This window comes from Chiloscyllium plagiosum, unplaced genomic scaffold, assembly GCF_037043375.1.
Source record: "Chiloscyllium plagiosum isolate Xiang-an unplaced genomic scaffold, Cpla_swu_hap1 HiC_scaffold_1, whole genome shotgun sequence".
Classification (NCBI taxonomy): domain Eukaryota; kingdom Metazoa; phylum Chordata; class Chondrichthyes; order Orectolobiformes; family Hemiscylliidae; genus Chiloscyllium; species Chiloscyllium plagiosum.
The window spans coordinates 110,123,646-110,150,569 of NW_028270139.1; the positions used below are offsets into that span (position 1 = coordinate 110,123,646).

General features: G+C 42.7%; 1 protein-coding gene across 2 annotated transcripts in view; it reads right to left on the reverse strand.

The window, feature by feature from the left end:
- Positions 1 to 385: 385 nt before the first annotated feature.
- LOC122548508 (gamma-secretase subunit Aph-1b-like) overlaps positions 386 to 26,924 on the reverse strand; it is a 110,775-nt gene continuing 84,236 nt past the window's right edge. For both annotated transcript variants that reach the window (XM_043687262.2, XM_043687253.2), the window contains 3 exons: positions 15,635 to 15,762; positions 11,553 to 11,676; positions 386 to 965 (listed from right to left, as the gene is read on the reverse strand). In XM_043687262.2, the coding sequence (XP_043543197.1) occupies positions 949 to 965; positions 11,553 to 11,676; positions 15,635 to 15,762 (269 nt within the window). In that variant the 3' untranslated portion in view covers positions 386 to 948. The remainder of the gene's footprint in view (positions 966 to 11,552; positions 11,677 to 15,634; positions 15,763 to 26,924) is intronic.

Sequence of the window (26,924 nt, forward strand, 5' to 3'; positions counted from 1 at the left end):
ATCAAGGACAGCATCCACAGGCCAACACAGTCACAAATTAAAGGCCTCTTCACGCTGGCAACACACTGAGACCTGTCTGACTGGCTTGGGGCACTCACCTGGATGGCAGGGCAGATGTGGCATCCTCATCTACTGGGCACAGACCCAATTCCAGTGATGCTGCCGAGCAAACTCCAGTCCCAAGAATGTAGCATGATATCTAAAGTTTGATAATAATGTTGGCATTTAGACCAATCTCAAAATCTACTTAGGCTCCAGGAGCATTGGGCCAAGAACAAAGCTCAATGTTTGCCCTCCCCCACACAGCCAGATGTCTGTAATCTTTCCAACAGTTTCAGGTAGCAAATAAACACCAATAATAATCCAGCAAAGGTCCACTCAAAAATAGTATTTCATTATCAGACTTTATTATTTAATGCATTGATAAACATGACTCATGATAATGTCAAAATAAATGACTTCAAAGGAAACTGTAATAAAACCCTGGTGTATGAATTGTTCCAGATCCACAATACACCTTATACATTTACCCTGGGATACTGAGCACTGCATAAACAATTTTCAGAGAGTACCATTTCCAGGTTGTATAAGAATTACATTTCTAATTTATAAAAAGCAAAAGCCCATCAGTTACCACAAAACCTAAAATTTCCCATCCCCAATCACTGTGCAATGCTTTGTAATTGCAAACTTTTCTGTTCAGTAAAAAAAGTTTTCTTCCAACTACCCACACAGAAGCATACGGGCAGTCCCACAAGTGTTGAATAGAAGAACAATGGATTCCTGTCTTCTGTTTAGAATTGTTCCCTGTAAATAAAATTTGCAATGGTATTGCTTCAACTGTTTTCAAGGCTGCTGTTAGTATTCCAGCACTGTGCAGTTTCTGGCAAGATCACATCCTGGAACAGTGGTATGTGTTTCTATCAGGAGCCAGCCTGTGTCGCAATACTATTTGTTTTCCTTACCTGAAGCAAAGGAGAGAAAAAGAATGTTATCATATTCCTAGCAACAAAAATGCCAGCTCGCTTCAGCGGCAGCATCACCTTCAGAGTTAGAAGGTTGTTGGCTCCACCTCCATGTGAACATAGTGTATTTCATTGAATATCATTATACAAAAGGATGGCTACATTCTTCAAAGTGTCATTTTTCAGATGCAATTTTACTTTGTAAAAATCAAGTGCCTGTTTGTAGGTGGATGTAAATGAGATGAAAGTATTTGGAGAACAGGTGTTGTTTTCCTGTGTCCTTAGTCGACATCACTAAGATACATCACCAGATCATTTAAATCAGTATATTTTATTGCACACCTTGATGTCTGCAAACTTGTAACAGCTTCTGCCTACAAACCAAAGTAGCCACCTTTCAAATGTAATGTACTGACCACATAATTTGCCTTGTCCTCAGAACATGTAAGGTGTTATAAAAAGATTTTACTCTCTCCCTTTTCTTTGATACTGAGAGGATAGCTTCTAGATTTTCATCTAAACTCTTCACTAGCTTCCATTCAAATGTGAAAAGCAGGCCTTTCTCACTTTCTGCTCAGGCATGAGCAATCAAGCTTGTCAGCTGGAGCAAACTACATTAACAGAACATTGTCGATCAACAACATATCATACCATCCAAGGACAGGGTATAATAAGAGTCAAGAGGGTCTGGTGAAAATGGGGCCCTTAGAAAAACTAACCATAATGCAGAAAGACTCCATACAATAAATGGATCAGTTCTATTTAAGCACTGCCTATTGTGATAAAATGTATTTAATTGTTACTGTAATGTTAAAATTCGGTTGGTTGATTTCTTCATATACTTCAATTATCATTTTCCTTTGGATGGATCAGAGATGGGGGGGACAACACTGTTCTTCCATATTAGCCAGGTTTCCCCATTACATTTATTGGTGCCGAATTTTATCCACCCATCTCATCACTCTCCTTACAACTTGCTTTCCAGCCACATAATAATCCACTATGCCTCCTACCTTAATATTGTCTACCATCCAAACCAGTTCCATATCGAAATCACAGATGTACACAATGAATAACAGTTCCAGAAACAAAGTGAGTCGAACACCAGTGCCCATGTAACATACACCACAATAAACACAGTAGCATGGTAGTTGTGTTATTGGACTAGTAATCTAGATGTCTAGACTAAATATCTGGAGATGCGAGTTCAAATCAAATTGGGGAATTTGAAACCAGATTGTTAAATAAATCTGGAATAATTAAAAAAGCTAGCATCATTAATGGCGAGCAGGAAACTGCAAATTATCAGATAAACCCATCTCATTCATTAATGCCCTTTAGGGAAGAAAATCACAATTGTTACAGCACAGGAACAGACCATTCAGCCTGCTGCCTCTCAGCTTTCCAGATGAGAAAAGCATCTTGCAGCACCCCGCCTTCTCACCATAACCATGTACATTCATCCCTTTCAGATAATGATTCAATTTCGAATGCCTCGGGTAAACATGCCCCTTCCACAGCTCAGGCAGTGCACTGAAGATCTTAACCACTTGTTGTGTAAAAGGTTTATTTCATGTTGCTTCTTTTGCCAATTAACCTAAAATGCATGCCCACTTTTTCTTGAATCTTCCCCAAGCTGGAACAGGTTTTCTCTAACTTCTCTGTCCAGATCCATCATGATTTGAATACCTCTATCAAAACTTCGCTTACACTTCTCCAATTAATACTGCCCTAATTTCTTAAATATATCTACATTATTAAAGGCCCTTATCCCTGGAACCATTTATTCTTCTTGAATATTACTAATTTTATAGTTAATTATATATCATTACTGTATCAATGTAAGCTCACATTTTTAAAAAGTCTGTGATCCATAATGTGACAACTCACTCACCTCATTTATCTCACTATTCATCTTTCTAAAACCTGCCCTATTTAAATCTAGTGCTCAGTTATCACAACTTTCACTTTCTATTTATACCATAACCCTCATCACATAATCAACACTTAAGAATACTCATCAACATGTAACTCATTAATTAATGCATTTCTTACATTTAGATCTTATCCCATTCATGACTTGCAGAACTACAAATATATTACTTAAGGAAGATGCTCTGCATGGATCTTAAGAATTCAACTGCCATCCAACATTTACTCATCCATTATCCATCAATGAATGGATAATTTGTGTTTACAGACTACGTCCCCAGACTATCAACAAATTTCCTTTTTGTTTTTAAAACTTCCTTCTCATAATTAGACAGCAAAGATATAACTGTGAGGAAGAAAGACCCAGGAAGAGGATAAACCATTCAGGGTTAACCAAGTAAAGGAATATACCAAATTGAAAGAGAAAACATACAACGTGTAGAGTTTCACAAAGGTGGTCTTTTTTTCTAATAGCTATTCCTTTTCTCAAGGATACCGTGTCCTTGATTTTCTTTCAAAGGAGTCCTAAAACATACCGGCTCCAAATTGGCTGGGTTTGGTACAGAGATGAAAGGGTATTGGGAGGCCTTTTTGTTTATATGTAAACAGATGAGACTTTCGGTTAGAGTTTATGTTTTAGAAGTGACCTGTATAATGAAAGTGAATGGTCAGTTCTGGAAGTTAAAGTCTTGGCTGAGTCAGTTCAGCAGTGGGCTGTGTGGAAACAGGCTGCTAGACTCTCTCTCCTTCTGCCCTTCTAACTTTGACCTGTAAGCTTCTGTTTCAGTTTTACTCTATGTTTAAGGGTTTGTTTATTGGGACGGTTATGTATTTTATGAAGAGCATAATTAATTATAGTTTGGCTAGACTGGGTTCTGTGGGCATTCTATATTCTGTTGCTTGTGTTTCATTCCATGATTTTGTGAACAAATTTTTGTCTTGTTTTAAAACCTGGTAGTCAAACTAGCTAACTGGGTCTAGGTAATTTTCACTGCATATTTACTGAAACAAATTGCAAAGTTACAGTCTGGGCTGCCTGCTTAAGAATGTTTTGATTGCTCTGGCTGAGTCCATAACAAGAGTCATATAATCATACAGTCATACAGCACAGAAACAGACCCTTCGATCCAACTCATCCATGCCGACTAAGTTTCCCTAACTAAACTAGTCCCACTTGCCTGCCTTTGGCCTTTATCCATTACAAAGGATGTAATAGCAGAATATTTATAAATATGTAATAAAATCAAGCATAGTCAGCATGACAACAGAATGGGGAAATCATGACAGTAAAATTTATTCCAGTTGTTTGAGGTGGTAATAAGCAGGACAGATAATGGACAAGTCGGTATAATCTTTCAAATTTCCAAAATGTTCAATAAAGTACTGTACATAAAGTTATTTAATAAGAGCCCATCATTTTGAGGGTAATGGTTTAGTACATTGCTGGATACAGTACACAGTTATATCTTTGCTGTCTAATTATGAGAAGAAAGTTTTAAAAATAAAAAGGAAATTTGTTGATAGTCTGGGGACATAGTCTGTAAACGTAACAAATTATCCATTGTTCCTGCTCTTAAAAAGAAGAGAAAGGGCATTGGGTGATTATTTGGAAAGAAATGGTATGCACCATGGGAAAAAGGCAGGAATTTAGAAACAAGGCAATAGAACTGGTACAGGCAAGATGGGCTGAATGTCCTCCTTCTGTACTGTAACAATTTTGAGATTCTGTAAATAACATAGTTAGAGGATTGTCTGAATAACAAAACACAAAGTTGGTATAAAGGTGGTATTTTCAGGATAGCAATCTGTAACTAGTGATGTGCCTCAGGGATCAGTGCTGGGGCCACAATTATTTACAACACGTATTAATTACTTTGATCACGCACATCACCAAGTTTGTGGATGATACAAAAATAGTTGGGAAGGCCAGAAGACAAAGAATCTACAGAGGCATACAGACTGGTGAAGTCAGTGGGCAAAAACTTAGTAAGTGAAATGCAATGTGAGCTTATGCACTTTGGCAGGAGGAGTAGAAGAGCTGAATACTGCTGCAGCATGGAGGGCTTTGGAGATCCTTGTACATGAAACATCAAAACCTAGTATAGAAGTTCAGTAGGCAATTCAGAAGGCATGTAGAACATTGACTTTTATTTCAAAGGGAATGGAGTATAAAATAGGTATATCTTGTAAAGCTATACAAGGAATACATCAGGTATACTGTAAACAGTTTTGGTCCCTTTATCTGAGGAAAGATATACTGTCAATGCAGGCAGTCCAAAAAATGTTCACTAGATTGATCCCAGGCATGGAAGAATTTCTTAGGAAAAGCTGAGTAGGTTAGACTTATAGTCACTGGAGTTATGAGGTTCTTAGGTGGCTTGACAGGATTAAGGCAAAATTGTTTCCCTTGTTAGAGTATCGAGGATCAGAGGGTATAAATCAAAATATGGAGTTAAGACAGAGATGAGTATTTTTTTTCTCTCAGCTAGGGAGTCATGAATTCTTTATCACAGTGGGCTATTGAGGCTGGTATGTTTAGTATATCAGAGGCTGAGACAGACAAATTTCTAAGCATTGAGATAATCAAGCTTATTGGAGAAGGTAGGAGAGTTGAGGATTATCAGATCAGCCAGACAGGACAGACTCGAAGGGCCAAACAGCCTACTTCTGTTCCTACATCTTATGGTGTTATCGAGCATCAGTACTGCAACCCAACTAGATTAACAATCCCTTTTGCCAACCCATCCTTTTTTATATAATCATAAGTACTCTATAAACAACATATTGCTACCTTTTCTGATATTGCTACTCCTGGCTTTTTTTTCCAGATCCTTTCGATACTGATACTATTAGAGTCAATAATAAAGGGGCATGATCTTAAGGTGAAAGGAAGGAGGTTTACAGGAGATTTGAGGAAAACAGTTTTCACCCAGAGGGTGGTGAGAGACTGGAATGCACTGCCTGGGAGGGTAGTTGAGATGGAAAATGTACTTAGACGAGCACATAAAATGTCATAACGTTCAAGGTTATGAGCCATGTGCTAGTAAGTGGCTCTAGTGTAGATTTAGAGTAGTTTTGTCAGTATATACTCAACGGGCTAAAGAGCATCTTCTGTATTCTATGATTCTATAAACTGACCAATTCTTTTTTCACACCTACCAAATTTATAGCCAAGCCTTAGTCCTAACAAAATTGTGATATAATTGCTTTCTCACACTCTGACCACCAAGATAAAGGTTCTCTGTCTATTCCGTCTGTATACAATGTCACTTTTCCTTTGAATGTTTGTTCACACTAAAATTGAATTCCTTTGTTTGTCTTTTCCCTGAAGCCCATTGCAATGTTCCAACTGATATTAGTTTAAGATTAAAACCTTTAACAAGTTCAGAACAGATTCAATAACATATATTGACCTAATAAGCTGTTGGAGATATTTTCATTTTGAAAAAATATGCAAGACAGTGAAGTTATTAAATATGGGGGACTTCAGCTATGGGGATAGATTGAGGGAACGGTGATTGTTTTCCTTGGAGGAGATTGAAGGGAGATTTGAAAGGAACACTAAAAATCACAAAATATTTTGACAGAATAAAGAGTGAGAAACAGTTCCTTTTGAAGTAAAGGATGAGAATCAGTAGACAGGGATTGAGACTTAGTGTTATCCTTACAGAGAGGGGTATGAACACAATGGGTCAAATGGCCACCATCTATGCTGTAAACAATCCACAATTCCATACCCAACTGTGAAGTACTTGAGCAGTGAGGCAATATGGACAGAGCTCAGAAATAGGAAGGGTAGGATAACAATGTTGGGGCTGTACTGCAGGCCTCCCAACAGCGAGCATGAGATAGAGGTACAAATATGTAAACAGATAATGGAAAGATGTAGGAGCAACAGGATGGTGGTGATCAGAGATTTTAATTTTCCCAACATTGACTGGGATTCACTTAGTGTTAGAGATCTAGACAGAGCCGAATTTGTAAGGAGCATTCAGGAGGGTTTTCTAGAGCAGTATGTAAATAGTCCAACTCAGGAAGGGGCCAACTCATGTTGGGGAATGAGCCCGGCCATGTGGGTGACATTTCAGTTGGGGATTATTTTGGGAATATTGATCACAATTCCTTAAGTTTTAGAATACTCATGGACAAAGATGAGAGTGGTCCTAAAGGAAGACTGCTAAATTGGGGGAAGGCCAACTATAGCAAAGTTCAGCAGGAGTTGGGGAATGTGGATTGGGACAGCTGTTTGAAGGTAAATCTACATTTGATATGTGGAAGGCTTTTAAAGAAAGGTTGATCAGAGTGCAGGACAGACATGTCCCTGTGAAAATGAGGGATAGAAATGGCAAGATTAGGGAATGACAGGTGAAATTGAGAGACTAGCTGAAAGGAAGCATACATAAGGTCTAGGCGACTGAAAACAGACAAAGCTTTGGAAGAACATTGGAAAATAGGACCAATCTGAAACGAGGAATGAAGAGAGCAAAACGGGGTCATGAAGTATCTTTAGCAAACAGGGTTAAGGACAACCACAAAGCCTTTTATTCATATAAGGAGCAAGAGGGTAACGAGAGAAAGGTTGGCCCACTCAAGGACAAAGGAGGAAAATTATGCGTGGAGTCAGAGAAAATGGGTGAAATTTTTAATGAGTACTCTGCCTCGATATTCATCAAGGAGAGGGACATGATGGATGTTGAGGTTAGGGACAGATGTTTGATTATTCTAGGTCAACTTGACATAAGGAAGGAGGAAGTGTTTGGTCTTCTAAAAGGCATTCAGGTGGACAAGAACCCAGGTCCAGATGGGATCTATCCTAGGTTACTGAGGGAAGCAAGAGAGGAAATAGCTCGTGCCTTAACAGATATCTTTTCAGCATCATTGAACACGGGTGAGGTCGCAGAGGACTGGAGAATTGCAATGTTGTCCCCTTGTTTAAGGAGTATAGCAGGAATAATTCAGGCTATTATAGACCAGTGAGCCTGATGTCAGTGGTAGGGAAGCTGCTGGAGAAGATACTGGGGGATAAGATCTATTTACATTTGAAAGAAAATGGGTTCATCAGTAATAGACAACATGGTTTTGTCTTACCATCTTAATAAAATTCTTTGATGAAGTGACAAAATTGATTGATTAAGGAAGGGCTGTGGATGTCATATACATGGACTTCAGTAAGGCATTTGTTAAGGTTACCCATGGTAGGCTTACAGAGAAATTAAAGTCACATGGGGTCCAGGGTGTACTAGCTAGATGGATAGAGAACTGGCTGGGCAGCAAGACATAGAGCAGAAGTGGAAGGGAGTTTTTCAAAAAGGAGAACTGTGACCAGTGGTGTTCCACAGGGATCACTGTTGTTTCTGATATACATAAATAATCTGGAGGAAGGCATAGGTGGTCTGATTAGCAAGTTTGCAGATGACATTACGATTACTGGAGTAGCAGATAGTAAAGGGGACTGACAGACAATGCAGCAGAATATAGATACATTGGAGAGTTGGGATGAGAAATGACAGATGGAATTCATTCTGGGCAATTTCGAGATGATGCATTTTGTAAGATCCAATTCAAGAGCAAACTATACAGTAAATGGAAAGGCCCTGGGGAAAGCTGATGTACAGAGAGGTCTGGGTGTTCAGGTCCACTGTATCCTGAAAGTGACAACGCAGGTCGATAGATTGGTCAAGAAGGCATATGGCATGCTTCATCGGACAGGGCACTGACTAAAAGAGTTGACAAGTCATGTTACAGTTGTATAGGACTTTGGTTTGGCCACATTTGGAATACTCCATACAGTTCTGGTTGCCACATTACCAAAGGATGTGAATGCTTTGGAGAGGGCACACAGGAGGTTCACCAGGATGTTACCTTGTGTAGAGGGTCCTAGCTCTGAAGAGAAATTGAGTAGATTAGCATTATTTTCATTAGAAAGACGGAGGTTGAAAGGAGACATGATTGAAGGTCTACAAATTCATGACCGGTATAAACAGGGTGGATAGCAAGAAGCTTCCCCCCCCCACCAGAGTGGGGGACTCAATTACTAGGGGGGTCACAAGTTCAAGGTGAGGGGGGAAAAATTGAAGGGAAATATGCATGGAAAGTTTTTTAGGCAGAGAGTGGAGGAAGCCTGGAACGTGTTGCCAGCAGAGGTAGTACAGGCAGGCACGATAGCATCATTTAAGATTAATCTAGACAGATACATAAATGGGCAGGGAGCAGAGGAATATAGATCCTTAGAAAATAGGCGAGAGGTTTAGGTAGAGGATCTGGATCGGTGCAGGCTTGGAGGCCTATTCCTGTGCAGCAATTTTCTTTGTACTTACTACTTCATTTTATTTTTACTTGCATCCATCAATACTAAATAAATCTTCCATTTTTCTACCTAATTATATTTTTATCTGACATATCTAATTTAGATAATTTGCATTGAAACCTCTGATCACTTGAATCCTTTGAATATAAACCATTTACATAAAAGAAAAAAGGGGAAGAGGTACCAACACCAAGAATCAAGATATTACTTAATCCCAATCCCCTGCCTATATACGTCCTCCATTGGGTACAGCTGCTAAGGCACCAAACTCTGGAGTTGCCTCTAAACGACCCGCCCTTTCTACTTCTTACTCTTCCTTCAAAACAATCCTTAAAATCTACCTCTATCAGAGTCTTGGTCATCTATCCAAATATCTCCTTACATACATTGGTGTTAATTTTTTTTCCCATAGTGCTCCTACGATCTATTCTGCTAAAGGCACTGCACAAATGCAAATTCTTGTTTTGCACCCTTCAGTCCATTTCTTAGTTATTTCTAGGGTTTACCAAGAATCCTTATAGTTAAGGGCTTTGCTAATGGCCATTGGCATGGAATTTCATCCAATGCCTTTTGGAAATGGAGGTGCACCAGGTTTGCAATCTGCTGCGTGCAACTGGTTTCGCTTTACCTCAAAGAAGTCAAGGAAATATGCTCAGGTAAAATCTTCCTTTTCTGAAGCCATGATGACTACTGCTTATGTTAGTTTGCAAGATCATTTCTAATAACTAGAATGGAAGCAAGATGAATGGGTCTTTAGTTGTTTTGTGGTTGTCTTCCTCCATTTTTTGAACTTCCAGTCAACCAATAGCTTTCTCGTATCCAGTGACAGTTTCAGAATGGTATCAATGTACCAATACCTAAGTCTCCTCCAAAGCATTTCAACATTTCAAGATAAGAGTATTATATTCTTAGAGTCAGGGTTTAAAGGCTTAGATTTAATCTAAGATTTCAATCTCATTTACATAACTGGTCAAACAGAGCCTGTATTCTCTGGAATTTTGAAGAATGAGAGGTGGCCTCAATGGAAACTAGGAATACACAGAGTAGATGCAGGTAAGGTGTTTCCCCAAGTTGGAGAGCCTAGAACCAGGGGCCAAAATGTAAAAGTAAGGGGAATGCATTTATGCCCCAGATGAGGATTTTGTTTTCCACACAGAAAGTGGTAATCTTTGGAATTTTCTATCCCAGAGGGTGGAAATAGCTTAGTTTTTGAGTATATTTAAAATGAAATTTAATAAATATTTGATTACAATGGAGTAAAGGGTAATGGGGATAGTGTGAATAAAAGGCAATGAAGTGTTTGATCAGCCATGATTACATTAAATCATGGAGCAGATTCAATGGGCTGAATGCCCTACTCCTAGTGCTAGGTCATGACTGACTTTGCTTAGCTTACATCTATTTAGGGATGGGATGTTGTGAATATCTGATGGAAGCAATCGTTCAGAATATTGACTTTTGGGTTTGTCTTCATTTTCAAACACATCTGTCATTTATTTTCACTTCTTCTCTAATTACCATGCTTTCACTTTTACACATGTCTACACTTTCATCATTGCAAATAACTGTCGCGGCTGCACTATTCCTAGATATCTCTTTATCTCTCTGTTCATTCCTTTAGAAAGTCTTTGTAATTATTATCGACAGTGAACTTATTCTTCCTCTTCCTCAGAATTTGTATACACTATACTTCCTCTTTATTTCATCTTTGTCTTGTTTAAGCTCAAGTTTATCCACTTTGACCTTGGTCATTCGAGGAATGTATTTATCATTACACCCAGCATTATTTATTTAAAGATATTCCATACGCCTAGATGACGTACAGTGATGGATAGCAAATTGCACACAAAGTGAGAGCTCATTTATCTTACTTTGGAAGCATCTTCTCAAATAAAGCTTAGTGACCAATACTGCATCTAAGTGTGGTCTTACTATTGAATTATAATGGAATCTAAGTAATATTTAGAAAATCAGGTTCCACTATTTTGGTAATGTCGATCAATATTCACCCTGCAGTGTTTTTTAAATCTGTTTTGACAAAAAGTGATAAAACCACTTGGTTTCCAAGTTAATTCTGTATTGCTTTCTACTTTACAAGCACCTAACGTACAAATTTTCATACGTCATCAACAAATATATTTTTCCAAAAGACTGTACAACTGACCTAAAACTTTTTACATCCCTTTGCTCCCTACTTTAGCTTCTCGTGCAAAAGTTGAAACATTTTTCTGTAAAATGCTTCTAAATGGTTGCTATTATATAAAAATGAAGACCTTTATTAAAACTAACATGGGTATTTCTGATAGGATTATAATCGTTAATACAAAATTTAAATAAGATGGACTTACACATGAAGAAGTGTTGAAGATTTTGCAATGATCCACCTGCTGTAAAGTAAGCCCAAGTGGCCATAAAAGCCATAATCATGTATGCTGGAATAAGGCTGCCTTCATAGATTGGATTCAGAAACGTCTGTAGGATTGCAAAGAACAAACACTGTAGTCTGATATGCCGTGTACAGTTATGTCTACTGGTTAGGCTGAAATTGTAGTATAAAATAACAATTATGTTGCTGAACAGCAAACGACATGTTTGGCTTTAAAATTAGACGAATACATGGACAAACGGATCTTGAACATTGTGGAATTTTTTAAAGAGAATCTCAAGGACACATTTTCTAAAACAGCATAGGGTGTAGATGCAAGCTATAAAATTTGAGAGCATGGTAACTTTAAATTCAGTTTATATTTAAATTATTTTACTAAAATTTAGGTTTGCATGACCACAGCAATTGTTTACATGCAACAATGCTTGCAAGGAACATTCCAGTAAAATAACTCATACCAACAGGGACATTCCCTCCATGACACTCTAGTCCGCTGCTCCTCCACTCCCAACCCCTAGACCATAAGATCTAGAAGCAGAACGAGGCCATTCAACCCATCAAGTCTGCTCTGCCATTCGATCAGTCTGATATGTTTCTCAACCCCCATTCTCCTGCCTTTTCCCCATAACCTTTAGTCCCCTTACTAATCTAGAACCTATTTATCTATGCCTTAAATACACTCAATGACTTAGCCTCCATGGCCCTCTGCAACAATGATTTCCAGATTCACCATCCTCTGGCACAAGAAACTCTTCCTTATCTCAGAGCTGAAGAGTTGGCCCTTCGCTCGGGTCCTATTCTCTCCTACTAGTAGAAACATCTTCTCCACATCCACTTTATCTAGGCCTCTTAAGTTTCAATTAGATCCCCTTTATTCTTCTAAACTCTATTGAGTACACACCCAACGTCCTCAACCATTTGTCAATAGCCAAGCCTTTCCTTCCCAGGATCAGTCTTGTGGATCTCCTCTGAATCCCTTACAAGGCCAGCACGCTCTTCCTTTCATACGGGGCCCAAAGCTGCTCACAATACTTCAAATGCAGTCTGTCCAGAACCTTATACAGCCTCAGTAGTTTATCCCTGCAACTGTTTCTAGCCCTCTTGAAATGAATACTAATGTTGTATTTGCCTTCCTAATTGCCAACCAAACCTGCGTGTTAACCTTAGGACAACCCTGAACTAGGGTTCCTAAGTCCCTTTAAGTTTCAGATTCCCAAAGCTTTTCCTCATTTAGAAAACAATCAATGCCTCTATCTTCTCACCAAAGTGCATAAACTCACATTGTATTCCATCTGCCCATTGTTTGCCCATTCTCCTAGTCTTTCTGAAGTCTCCCCACTTCTTCAACACTATTTGTCCCGCCACCTATCTTTGTATCCTACCTCCTACCTCCTCACATTCCTGCCGCACCTTCCCATTCAATCACAAAAGGTCCAGAATTTGCCTGTTTACCTACTACCTCCTCACTACCCAAGGTTTCAGACATCTGGGTAAATCAATGATTTACCTGCACTTCATTTAAATTAGTCTACCATATCTGCTGATCACAATGTGTTTTCCTCTAGATTGGGAAGACGAAACACAGACTGCTTTGTTAGGTACCTATGCTCTGTACATGAAAATAATTCCAAGCTTTCAACAGCCTGTAACTTCAACACACCACTGCATGCCCTGGCCAGCGTCTCTGTCTTAGGCCTGTGGCAGTGCTCCAGCAAAGCTCAGCACCAGCTGGAGGAACACCCCACTTTGCACCTAGGTGCCTTACAGCCCTCGGGACTCAATATGGAGTTTAACAATTTCAGAGCATGAACACTTTCTTCCATGTTCGTTACCCCACTATCCCAGTGGCTGTTCTGTACGAGTTGCTCCCAATCTATTTTCAACTATTCCCAGTCCCTATTAGCAGCCATCCAGCATTTCTCATTTTCCTGGCTTATCATCAGCAATCCTTTTATTTGCCTCTTCTTTTTCCTCTCTCTCTGGGCACCATCTTCATCTATTCAACTCAATTCTTGTGCGTGGTAGATGGTGGGAGATTTTGAGGAGACAGGAAGCAAATTACTTGCTTCAGGATTTCCAATCTCTGAATTGTTCTTGTAGTCACTGTGCTTATATGGCTGGTACAATTCCATTTGTGGATGACGGTGATACCAAAAATATCCCTGGGACGAGGGGCTTAGTCTAAAAATTAGAATTAAATCTTTCAGCAATGAAATTTGTAAATAATTCCAACACATAAGAAAGTAGTTTAGAAATATAAATTCATGTTTTCAGAAGCATTAAGACAGACAAACTTAATTTTTCCTAACAAAAGTCTGTCATGGTAAATATTAAAGGTGTTAAGAAATATAAAGATATCACAGATCAGCCGTAATCTCAATCAATGAAAGAGCGGTTTGAGCAGCCAAATTACCTATTCCTGTTTCTATATTCCTATGGGAATTCTCAATTTATAATGGTACTTCAGTACTAGCTATTCAAAATATAATGTCATTTAAATGATAGGAATTTAATCCTTGATTTTAATCGAGTTCACTAATAACAAAGTGTGGCAAAGAAATAATGTAATAGACCATGTGATTAAGGAAGAATTCTGCTAGAGTTCCCACTCAATTTTCAAGTGACCTTTTGACAACGCTAGTCGGACTATGGGCCTTTGCAGATGCAACAATCTCTTCTCTCCTCCCCTCCCAAACACCCAGTGAAAATTCCCGTGCAATTCCACGTACACTAATTGTGCTGTAGTCTATTCTTTCTGTAGTAGACCTTCCCTGTAGCATTGTGTATGTACTTAGAGTCATAAAGATGTACAGCATGGAAACAGTCCCTTCGGTCCAACCTGTCCACGCCGACCAGATATCCCAACCCCAATCTAGTCCCACCTGCCAGCACCCGGCCCATATCCCTCCAAACCTTTCTTATTCATTTACCCATCCAAATGCCTCTTAAATATTGCTATTGTACCAGCCTCCACCACATCCTCTGGCAGCTCATTCCATATACGTACCACCCTCTGCGTGAAAAGGTTGCCCCTTAGGTCTCTTTTATATCTTTCCCCTCTCACCTTAAACCTATGCCCTCTTGTTCTGGACTCCGCCACCCCAGGGAAAAGACTTTGTCTATTTATCCTATCCATGCCCCTCATAATTTTGTAAACCTCTATAAGATCACCCCTTAGCCTCCGACGCTCCAGGGAAAACAGCCCCAGCCTGTTCAGCCTCTTTCTATAGCTCAAATCCTCCAACCTTAGCAACATCCTTGTAAATCTTTTCTGAACCCTTTCAAGTTTCACAACATCTTTCCGATAGGAAGGAGACCAGAATTGTATGCAATATTCCAACAGTGGCCTAACCAATGTCCTGTACAGCCGCAACATGACCTCAACTCCTGTACTCAATACTCTGACCAATAAAGGAAAGCATACCAAACTCCTTCTTCACTATCCTATCTACCTGTGACTCCACTTTCAAGGAGCTATGAACCTGCACTCCAAGATCTCTTTGTTCAGCAACACTCCCTAGGACCTTACCATTAAGTGTATAAGTCCTGCCAAGATTTGCTTTCCCAAAATGCAGCACCTCGCATTTATCTGAATTAAACTCCATCTGCCACTTCTCAGCCCATTGGCCCATCTGGTCAAGATCCTGTTGCAATCTGAGGTAACCCTCTTCGCTGTCCACTACACCTCCAATTTTGGTGTCATCTGCAAACTTACTAATTGTACCTCTTATGCTTGCATCCAAATCATTATCAAAAGAACTGCAGCAAATAAGCAGACAGCTCATCACAACCTTCATGAGAGCAATAAATGCTAGCCTGGTCAGTAATGCTCATAACCAAAAATAATATCAAATAAAATATTTAACAGTAAGATCGTTCACACTTTTCCATTATTGCAAAACAATTCTGAGATCATGTGATAATGAATACTCAACACAGAAACCACCAAATGACACATCATACAGAAACAGTTCTGGCACAAATATATATGTTTCAGACAATGTGCACATTAAATTAAAATATATTTAAGAGTAGACATCTCACCAGTCCTGATACTAGCAAGTGTGTTCCAATAACTGATACCACAGCGAACCATCGTTTCTTCTCAAATCCATCAAAGAATATTACACTCCAGAAAGTATGCAGCAAGATGATGGCCATGGTCATAAAAGCTGCAATAAAAAGAAAGTAAATTGAAACAGTGAACTGCAGAAAAACATATTGCAAGAGAGCATCTCAAATGTATAAACATGTATCCTGTTAACACTTTTCTGGCAGTGAATAATGCGAGGAAGAATTTGCACATTTTACAGTAATAAGACATTCTATTAGGATAAATTCAGTCATAAAACAGAAGGTGGAGAAGAGACAAAATGGAATATCTATTCCCAATACATTAAAGATGGCATCTAAACCATTTGCTCATCTGCAACCAACTTCCCTGACACAGTGTATGCCTCAATCTGACTGCTGTTCAAATTGCTTCTAGGGCTGTATGTTCTAAGACAAACTGGTGCGACTTGGTTTGATGTTGGTTTATAGGTGCTCAGACTTGCAGTTGTGATGTTTCGCCATGACCAGTGCCTCATTCCAATTAAAATGCAACTGTCATAGATATTTGCCTCTATGGTACTGTTTGCCTCTGATGATTCTCTTGCGCCATTTTAAACTGAAGAATGGGGAATAGATATGGATTGACTTCTTCCACTTTCTGGCAGGATCACATTTTAAAGTTGCTTTAATGGTCACCCTGTTGCAGCCTCTAAGGAAGGCTGGTGTGATCTTGCACATGTACATGTAGCGCTCCACCTAGTGGTAGCATTGCTACAATTAGATTTTAGATTTTATCGTCATGTACTCAAGTACATAAGTACAGTGAAAAGTGTATAATGTTGCCACAAATGGTGCCATCTTAGGTACCAAGGTACCTACAAAAAGCTTAGTACAAAGTAGTAAGAGAAATGAGAGTTAAAAAGTTAAGCATTACTTCATAGAATAGCAGAAAAATAAAGAAATAGTTAATAAATAACATTAAGTCTTTCGTAGTTTAAACTAGGAAAATTAAGGAATAAGTTGAACATCTTTGAGTTCTCCACCTGTCTCACTCTGCTGTCTGTTCTCGATGTTGTGGCTGCAGATACCATCGCTGCTGTAGCGACAGTCACCTCTCCAATCTCCCCCAGTGCCTCGGGAACATACCCAATCCAGAATCCACTTGCACACTGAGCCAAAACACCATGAGCTGCTGAAAGACCAGCCGACAAACTGCCTAGAAATCAGGCTGAGAGCCACCAAGACACCAGGCTGGGACCTGCCATGAACTGCTGACAGACCAGGCTGGGACTCGCAGGGAGAAGAGGCTGAGAGCCACCCAGAGACCAAAGTGGGAAGAAAAGACAGTAAAAAAAGAGAAGGATCTCTAGTTAGAGCATCCTACTCTGCTACCATCTTCACCGGATGCTTGCAGACAAGGTAAAATTGGGTTTGATAATGTAAAGATCGTATAATTTTATATTCCTGTATTTTTGACTGAAATAGGCAAGGACAGTTTTAAACAAAACAAGGATCGTGGAAGATATTGATACACTTTTAAAAAGCAAGTTACCAACAGTAACTGTAAGTTATGCTTACATTGTTGTTTGTTCAACCAGTGGGAGAAGTTTAATTGCAGAAAAACTGGCGTTAGCGACTGTGTACAAATGGCATTCGATTAGATTAGATTAGATTCCCTAAAGTGTGGAAACAGGCCCTTCGACCCAACTAGTCCACACCGACCCTCCGAAGAGTAACCCACCAGACCCATTCCCCATATTTACCCCTGACTAATGCACCTAACTCTATGGACAAATTAGCATGACCAATTCACCTAACCTGCACATTTTTGGACTGGAGGAGGAAACCGGAGCACCCAGAGGAAGCCCACGCAGATACAGGGAGACTGTCCGTGTGGAGTTTGCACAGTCTCCCGAGGCTGGAATCGAACCCGGGTCCCTGGCACTGTGAGGCAGCGTGCCACCCCATTCAACCAACAAGTAGCTGATTGACAATTGATCACTCCAAACATCAATGTCAAAGGCCTTCTCTGCCTGTCAATGACTATATGATTGGCTCCCAGATGACTAAATAGCCTGTTGGTGCGAATGGGACAGCTGAAGCCTTCAGACCTCCTGAAAGGAAGGTGCTGTATTAAATACCTTAGAAAGCCAACTTAGTTTCCCCCTACCAATTGCTATAAGCTGTTGCTTTTAGTCAATGAATCAGTGAGTGACTTTATAATTTGTGAACCAGTTGCTTTGAACCTCCTGCAAGGAAATGGAATACATTTGCAGAAGAGAAGAATCAATGAACAGCAAGTCCTGACATGCAAGAGGATTATCTCAGTGAACACTGTGAAACTGAGTTCCAAGATTTTCCTTCCAATCATAGTACCAATTATGTGTCTATCTACAGGTGTGTCAAGGGGTGGGGGGAGTCAACATTTCATAACTGCTTAATTCTTGCTGTACACACTTTGTGCTGTGCACCCAAGTCTAAATTGAGGAATTTGGTATACTTTTATAAAATCTTTTAGATACTACGAATAGCTAGATTTCCAGTATGCTACTCCAGTGAGATTTGACAACTGCACCTGTTGTTTGGGTGTCACGTTGTCTCTTAATGTTCTGAAATGTTTCCCCCACAGTGCACCCTTCACTTTTGGCATGAATCCGGCTGAATGCCATATTAGTGTAAGATCATGAATACTCAACATCTGCCAAAAATATGATGCCAACCACGCTATGGATCTGGAGATACATACGTCACACAGGAGAGGTATGGAATGTTTTTTTACCCCAAAGGATATTAGTGAACTAGTTTGGTTTTTAGAATAATCTAGTGGCTTCGTGATCACTATTACTTATAATAACTTTTTGTCCCAGATTTATAATCCTCAACTATTGTGGTGAAAGATGAATTTATGACACTGCACTATTAATCTAATCTCTTACTTGCTAACCAGAGTCGAAAAGTGCAGTGCTGGAAAAGCACAGGTGGTCAGGCAGCATGCGAGGAGCAGGAGAATCGACGTTTCCTGCATAGACCCTTCATCAGGAATTGATGAAGGGCTTATACCCTAAACTTCGACTCTCCTGCTCCTCTTGATGCTGCCTGACCGGCTGTGCTTTTTCCAGCACTGCACTTTTTGACTTCCATTTCCAGCATCTATAGTCCTCACTTTCTCCGTAATTGCTAACTGGTAAATTAAACATTATGGTACCATCCAGAACAAAGCAGCCTGCTTGATTGGCACCACATCCACAAACATTAAGTCCCTCCACCACTGACACACTAAAGCAGCACTGAGCATTATCTACCAGATCCAATGCAGAAATTCACACAAGTCCTTCTAAATCCACAATCATTACCATTTAAAAGAACCAGGGCAGCAAATTCCTCTCCAAGCCACTCACCATCTTGATTTGAAAATATATTGGCATTCCATCAGTGTCACTGGGTCAAAATCCTGAAACTCTCTCCCTCATGGCATTGTTGGCCTACCTACAGTGCACAGACTGCAGCAGTTAAAGAATTCAGCTCACCACTTTGGAAGGCCATTTGTAGATGGGCAGTAAATTCTGGCCCAGTCAGCACACCCACATCCCATGACTGAATTAAAAAAAAACTCAGTCACTATTGGTTACGTAGCTCAGTAGACATCATGAGCAGTGCTTTCAGCTGAACACCAACACAGTAGCCCGTTGGCATGGAGTAACGATTGTTCTGCCTGAACTAATCTGTGAGCATGTGCTGAGCAGGTCGCAAGAGTCACGGTGACATGCCATGTGCTGCACAACCTTGACATCCTGACAGAACAGCTTTTGCCATTAGCTGTCAAACAAGAAGCTGAGGAGCAGGAGAATAAGGAAGTAGCGGTGGCAGAGAAGAGGCAGAAAACATGTACAGGGAAGGCATCCTGCAATCTGGGCAGATCCACTCCAGCATGAGGCTTTCTGTAGACAACCAATTCAAATGAAATACCGTAGCACCTCGACATACAAACGACCCCGTTCACGAACAAATCGGTTTACGAACAGGATTGTACGTAAAATTTTGCTTCAACGTACGTACGAAATTCAAGGTATGAACGAAGGTACGAACGCAAAAAGCCCTTGTGCGACCACGTGGTTTCATTGTTCTGCTTTGCTATGTGCTTGTTGAATGCAAAAGCTCTCGGGCCCCGCGTGATCTCATTCAGTTTGTCTTTGGCGCGTGTGCTGTGAACAGCGTTCGTTGCTACGTCCAAGCATTCTTAAGCTACCCGAACAACGGGAAAAATTGATTCAGTTTGCAAACTTTTCGGTTCGCGAACCGGGTCCCGGAACGGATTAAGTTCGTAAGTCAAGGCGCTACTGTACCAGTAATCAGTAAAGGCAATAAATGCTGACCAGTCAGCAACATTCCTCGCCCAATAACGAATTCAAAAACCTCAATGACAATTTCTCATGCATCAACCAACCTAAGCCCATATGTTAGCTCAGGCACCAACTAGTACATTATTCTCTTTCCCAAAATGTAAAGATTACAAACCACCATAAAATATATATTCTAATTCCAATTTAAAAGCGAAATCATGCCACCTAAAAATAAACAAATCACCATTATGCATTCCCAAACACCTTCCTTCCACGTGCCTGCTTTTACACAGTGCTACTCCAGAGGCAGCAATATGGCTGGTGGGAAGTTGCTGTCTTTCATTACAGGGAGATGGCAGATGATTTTGAAGGTCAACATCAAGTACCTCTGAGTTGACCACACTTCCACGGTGGAATGGATGGGTTTCAATCTCTAGTAGGCTTTATGGCACTGTGTATTTTGGTATGTGCACCCCAGTCAACCGAGAGACTGACTCCACTGAATTTTCCATCTGAGTCCTTTGCAGCAGAACTAATGCAAACGCCTAGCTCATTGGCAAATGTTGCTGTCCTTTTTTCCCCTCGCTGGTAGCTTCACACTTGTGCCCAGAAGTTGAATTTCAGACTGTAACAAATTAGCAGCAATTTGGGCTGGCTGGTCAGGGGCATTAACCAGGTGGGTAGGGACCTTAGCGTGACTGCCATCATCTGAAAGATGGCAAAACTTTGGTTTCCACGGAGCACTGCCCACTCTTCCAGTGCAGCTCCTAGGTACTCCTTGCTGGAGGATAGGTTACTACACTGATATGGCACTCTGAAAGCCCCTTTGAACACAGAGGTTTAATGATGGTAAAAGCCTGAGCTTCCTTTCAGCAAAGTCACATCGTATACCTTCAGCTTTTCAAAAAGCGGAATTTTTTGCAGCTGCTGTATTTGTTATCTAAACAGCTCTACATATCTTTTTCCCCATCATCATTCAGGTTATGCCGCACAATGGAAGTGAAGACCATCAGCCAATAGGCACTGCATCACAGTTGGTTCCACAGTATGCACATGGAGTTGACCACTCTTCCACGGTGGAATGGATGGGTTTCAATCTCTAGTAGGCTTTATGGCACTGTGTATTTTGGTATGTGCACCCCAGTCAACCGAGAGACTGACTCCACTGAATTTTCCATCTGAGTCCTTTGCAGCAGAACTAATGCAAACGCCTAGCTCATTGGCAAATGTTGCTGTCCTTTTTTCCCCTCGCTGGTAGCTTCACACTTGTGCCCAGTGTTGCAAGATGCGCAGAGCCCTTCACAATGCACTCTTCTAAATTATGGGCTGTGGAAGCAAACTGATGGATACAAGAGTGAATTCATGTGCCTTTGCCTTTTGCATTCTGATCTGCCTGGACAAGTTACAGCTTATCATATTTGAAAAGGAAAAAAACAAATTAATGATTAGATTCAATACTTCATCTGAGCTGCATGTGCCCAGCAAATTAGAATATAGCATGTATGGCAGAAGGCTATGGAGGCCAAGTCACCAAGTGTCTTTAGGACAGTGATTAGTTCTTGATTAGTAACAGGATCAAGAGTTACAGGGAGAATGCAGGAGATTGGGGTTGAGAATCACATTAGTGCTTTGAATACCAGTGGAAACATGATGGGTCAAATGGCCTGTATCCTATGGTGCTATAAATAGACTACACGACCAAATGCTCCTTGTGAGGTCTATAATCATCCAACAAATTTAAATGCACTATGCAGGATAACAAATAGGTCACACACAGCCACTATAAATTAGAGGGAACAACAGTTCCATGTAGTTAGGAAAGCAGAGACATTAAGTGGTATATGTTTACATCATCTGCAACTTATAAGCCAAAACAGTTAGGGATGAGGGAGAACTGATTAGGCAAGAGAATATCATCCTCAGTATCTACAGCCCTCCACTAGAAGTCACATCATCAGCAAGGGTCCTGTTAATGGCCAATAGCCTCTTTTCCATAGAGAATTCTAATCTCCAGTCACACTCTTCCACCTCTAGTTTGTTCCTGTTGGCACTAACTGAATGCCAACTTTTCTTGCGAGAGAGAGGGGAATGTGTTGGTGATATTCTGAAACTTGCTTGTGGCTGCCATATGCTTGCCATGGTTGGACAGCTGACAGTAAGTGGAAGCTGACAGATGTGGGCGTGACAAACAGAAATGCAAGGAGATGAGATAAAGATTAAAAACATTTGGCATGAGTTTCTTTATTTTCTAATAGGATCACCGGCCTGGTCTGCTATTGTTACGCATCCCCATTTGCTCTAAACTGTGTGGTTTGACACAGTTAAGAGTCAACCACATTGCTGTACGTCTGCAGTCACATATAGGCTAGACCAGGTAAGGATGACAGATTTTCTTCCCTCAGGATAGTAATAAACCAAATGAGTTTTGACAACAATTAAGTAAAATTTCATGGACATCTCAAGTGAAAGCAGCTTTATATTCTCAAATTATTAGCTGAATTTAAATTCCAGTACCTGACAATTATGGGACCCCAACCTCACTATCAAACCAGCAGACAAGGGAGGCGCGGTAGTAGTTTGGCGCACCGACCTTTCCACTGCTGAGGCCAAACGCCAGCTCGCAGATACCTCCTCCTACTGTCCCCTTGACCATGACCCCACCACCAAACCATCATCTCCCAGACCATCCATAACCTCATCACCTCAGGGGATCTCCCATCCACCGCCTCCAACCTCATAGTACCACAACCCCACACCTCCCGCTTCTACCTCCTGCCCAAAATCCACAAACCTGACTGCCCCGGCCGACCCATTGTCTCAGTCTGATCCTGCCCCACCAAACTCATCTCTGCATACCTCGACACGGTCCTGTCCCCCTTAGTCCAAGAACTCCCCACCTACGTTCGGGACACCACCCACGCCCTCCACCTCCTCCATGATTTTCGCTTCCCCGGTCCCCAACGCCTTATCTTCACCATGGACATCCAGTCCCTGTACACCTCCATCCCCCATCACGAAGGACTCAAAGCCCTCCGCTTCTTCCTTTCCCACCGTACCAACCAGTACCCTTCCACTGACACCCTCCTTCGACTGACTGAACTGGTCCTCACCCTGAACAACTTCTCTTTCCAATCCTCCCACTTCCTCCAAACGAAAGGAGTAGCCATGGGCACCCGCATGGGCCCCAGCTATGCCTGCCTCTTCGTAGGATATGTGGAACAGTCCATCTTCCGCAACTACACTGGCCCCACCCCCCACCTTTTCCTCCGCTACATCGATGACTGTATCGGCGCCGCCTCGTGCTCCCACGAGGAGGTTGAACAGTTCATCTACTTCACCAACACCTTCCACCCCAACCTCAAATTCACCTGGACAGTCTCAGGTTCCTCCCTCCCCTTCCTCGATCTTTCTATTTCTATCTCAGGCGACCGAATCAACACGGACATCTACTACAAACCGACCAACTCCCACAGCTACCTGGACTACACCTCCTCCCACCCTGCCCCCTGTAAAAACACCATCCCATTCTCCCAATTCCTTCCTCTCCGCCGCATCTGCTCCCAGGAGGACCAGTTCCAAAAACGTACAACCCAGATGGCCTCCTTCTTCAAGGACCGCAATTTCCCCCCCGACTTGGTCGACGATGCCCTCCACTGCATCTCTTTCACTTCCCGCTCCTCCTGAGCCCCGCCCCTCCAACCGCCACCAGGACAGAACCCCACTGGTCCTCACCTACCACCCCACGAATCTCCATGTACAGCATATCATCCGCCGTCATTTCCGCCACCTCCAAACGGACCCCACCACCAAGGATATATTTCCCTCTCCTCCCCTATCAGCGTTCCGTAAAGACCACTCACTCCGTGACTCCCTCGTCAGATCCACACCCCCCACCAACCCAACCTCCACTCCCGGCACCTTCCCCTGCAACCGCAGGAGGTGCAAGACTTGCACCCACACCTCCCCCCTCACCTCCTCCAAGGCCCCAAAGGAAACTTCCATATCCGCCACAAATTCACCTGCACCTCCACACACATCATCTATTGCATCCGCTGCACCCGATGTGGCCTCCTCTATATTGGGGAGACAGGCCGCCTACTTGCGGAGCGTTTCAGAGAACACCTCTGGGACACCTGGACCAACCAACCCAACCACCCTGTGGCTCACCCTCCCACTCCACCAAGGATATGCTGGTCTTTGGACTCCTCCATCGCCAGACCACATCAACACGACGGTTGGAGGAAGAGCGCCTCATCTTCCGCCTAGGAACCCTCCAACCACAAGGGATGAACTCGGATTTCACCAGTTTCCTCATTTCCCCTCCCCCCACCTTGTCTCAGTCAAATCCCTCGAACTCAGCACCGCCTTCCTAACCTGCAATCTTCTTCCTGACCTCTCCGCCCCACCCCACTCTGACCTATCACCCTCACCTTGACCTCTTTCCACCTATCGCATTTCCAACGCCCCTCCCCCAAGTCCCTCCTCCCTATCTTTTATCTTAGCCTGCTGGACACACTTTCCTCATTCCTGAAGAAGGGCTTTTGCCCGAAACGTCGATTCTCCTGTTCCCTGGATGCTGCCTGACCTGCTGCGCTGTTCCAGCAACACATTTTCCATTATGGGACTTGAACTTGCATCCCTCAAAAATTATCCTGGACTTTTGGATTATGGATTACATTATGTCTGCACCATATCTCCTCCTGACTGTAGGCAGGTGAACAATTGGGGGCATGGTAAATTAAACAGTAGCTGAGGTTAATGGTACAGTTGTTAAAAATAGAGCACTTGAAGATGTATACACTGACTTGTCCACCTATGTGAGATCATAAAACATCCAACGGCATTGCCACAAGGTCCTCAACGCTACACTCTGATGCTACCCTGGTGTTAACTCTGCAATTATCTGTACCTAATCCTCTCATACAGGGCCTCCTGCCCTGTGTATATAGAAAGTTGGGAAAAGCACAGCAGGTCAGCAGCATCCGAGGAGCAGGAGAGTCAACGTTTCGAGCATAAGCTCTTCATCAGGAATTTGGTGGGGGGGGGTACCCAAGGGAGCTGAGATAAATGGGAGGGGGTTGGATCTGGGGGGCGGGGAAGGTAGCTGGGAATGCGCTAGGGAGATAAAGTTGGAGGTGAAGGTGGTAGGTTGGAGGGGAAGGTGGTTGAAACTTTATTGCTGGAACAGCACAGCAGGTCAGGCAGCATCCAGGGAACAGGAGATTCGACGTTTCGGGCACAGGCCCTTCTTCAGGAATGAGCAGAGAGTGTTCAGCAGGAGAAGATAAAAGGTAGGGAGGAGGGACTTGGAGGAGGGGCGTTGGAAATTTGATAGGTGGAAAGAGGTCAAGGTGAGGGTGATAGGTCGGAGTAGGATGGAGGCGGAGAGGTCAAGAAGAAGACTGCAGGTCAGGAAGGCGGTGCCGGGCTGGAGGGATCCGGCTGAGACAAGGTGGGGGGAGGGGGGATGAAGAAACTGGTGAAGTCCAAGTTCATCCCCTGCGGTTGGAGGGTTCCCAGTCGGAAGATAAGACGCTCCTCCTCCGACCGTCGGGTTGTTGTGGTTTGGCGGTGGATGAGTCCAATGACCTGCATATCCTCGGTGGAGTGGGAGGGGGAGTTGAAATGCTGTGCTACAGGTTGGTTGGGTTGGTTCGTCCGGGTGGCCCAGAGGTGCTCTCTGAATCGCTCCGCAAGTAGGCGGCCTGTCTCCCCAATATAGAGGAGGCCACACCGGCTGCAGCGGATGCAGTAGATGATGTGGGTGGAGGTGCAGGTGAATCTGTGGCGGATATGGAATTTTCCTTTGGGGCCTTGGAGAGAAGTGAGGGGGGAGGTGTGGGCACAAGTGTTGCACCTCCTGCGGTTGCAAGGGAAGGTGCCGGGAGTGGAGGTTGGGTCGGTGGGGGGTGTGGATCTGACAAGGGAGTCGCGGAGGGAGTGGTCTCTACGGAAAGCTGATAGGGGAGGGGAGGGAAATATATCCTTGGTGCTGGGGTCTGTTTGGAGGTGGCGGAAGTGACGGCGGATGATGCGCTGTACATGGAGATTGGTGGGGTGGTAGGTGAGGACCAGTGGGGTTCTGTCCTGGTGGCGGTTGGAGGGGCGGGGCTCAAGGGCGGAGGAGCGGGAAGTGGAGGAGATGCGGTGGAGGGCACTGTCGACCACGTCGGGGGGGAAATTGCGGTCCTTGAAGAAGGAGGCCATCTGTGTTGTACGTATTTTGAACTGGTCCTCCTGGGAGCAGATGCGGCGGAGACGAAGGAATTGGGAGAATGGGATGGCGTTTTTACAGGGGGCAGGATGGGAGGAGGTGTAGTCCAGGTAGCTGTGGGAGTCGGTTGGTTTGTAGTGGGAGCAGATAGATGGAAAGGAAGATGGACAGGTAAGACAGGTCAAGAGGGTGGTGCCGAGTTGGAAGGTTGTATCTGGGATAAGGTGGGGGGAGGGGAGGGGAAATGAGGAAACTGGTGAAATCAACATTGATCCCATTTGGTTGGAGAGTCCCAAGGTGGAAGATGGGGTTGTTTCACGCATGTGTCCTGGAGATGTTCTCTGAAGTGTGCGGCAAGTAGGCATCCTGTCTCCCCAACATAGAGGAGACCACATCAGGAGCAACAGATACAGCAGATAATGTGTGTGGACGTACAGGTAAATCTCTGACAGGTGTGTAAGGCTTCTGTGGGGCCTTGGAGAGGAGTAAGGGGGGAGGTATGGGTGCAAGTTTTGCAATGCTTGCCGTAGCAGAGGAAGGTGCCCAGAGGGAGGGTGGATTGGTGAGGCGCATTGACCTAACGTGGGAGTCGCGGATGGAATGGTCTTTATGAAATGTGGATAGGGGTGGGGAGGGAAATATATCCCCTGGATGGGTCTGTTTGTAGGTGGCAGAAAGGGTGGAGGATGCAATGTAAACAGAGGTTGGTGGGGTGGAAGGTAAGGGC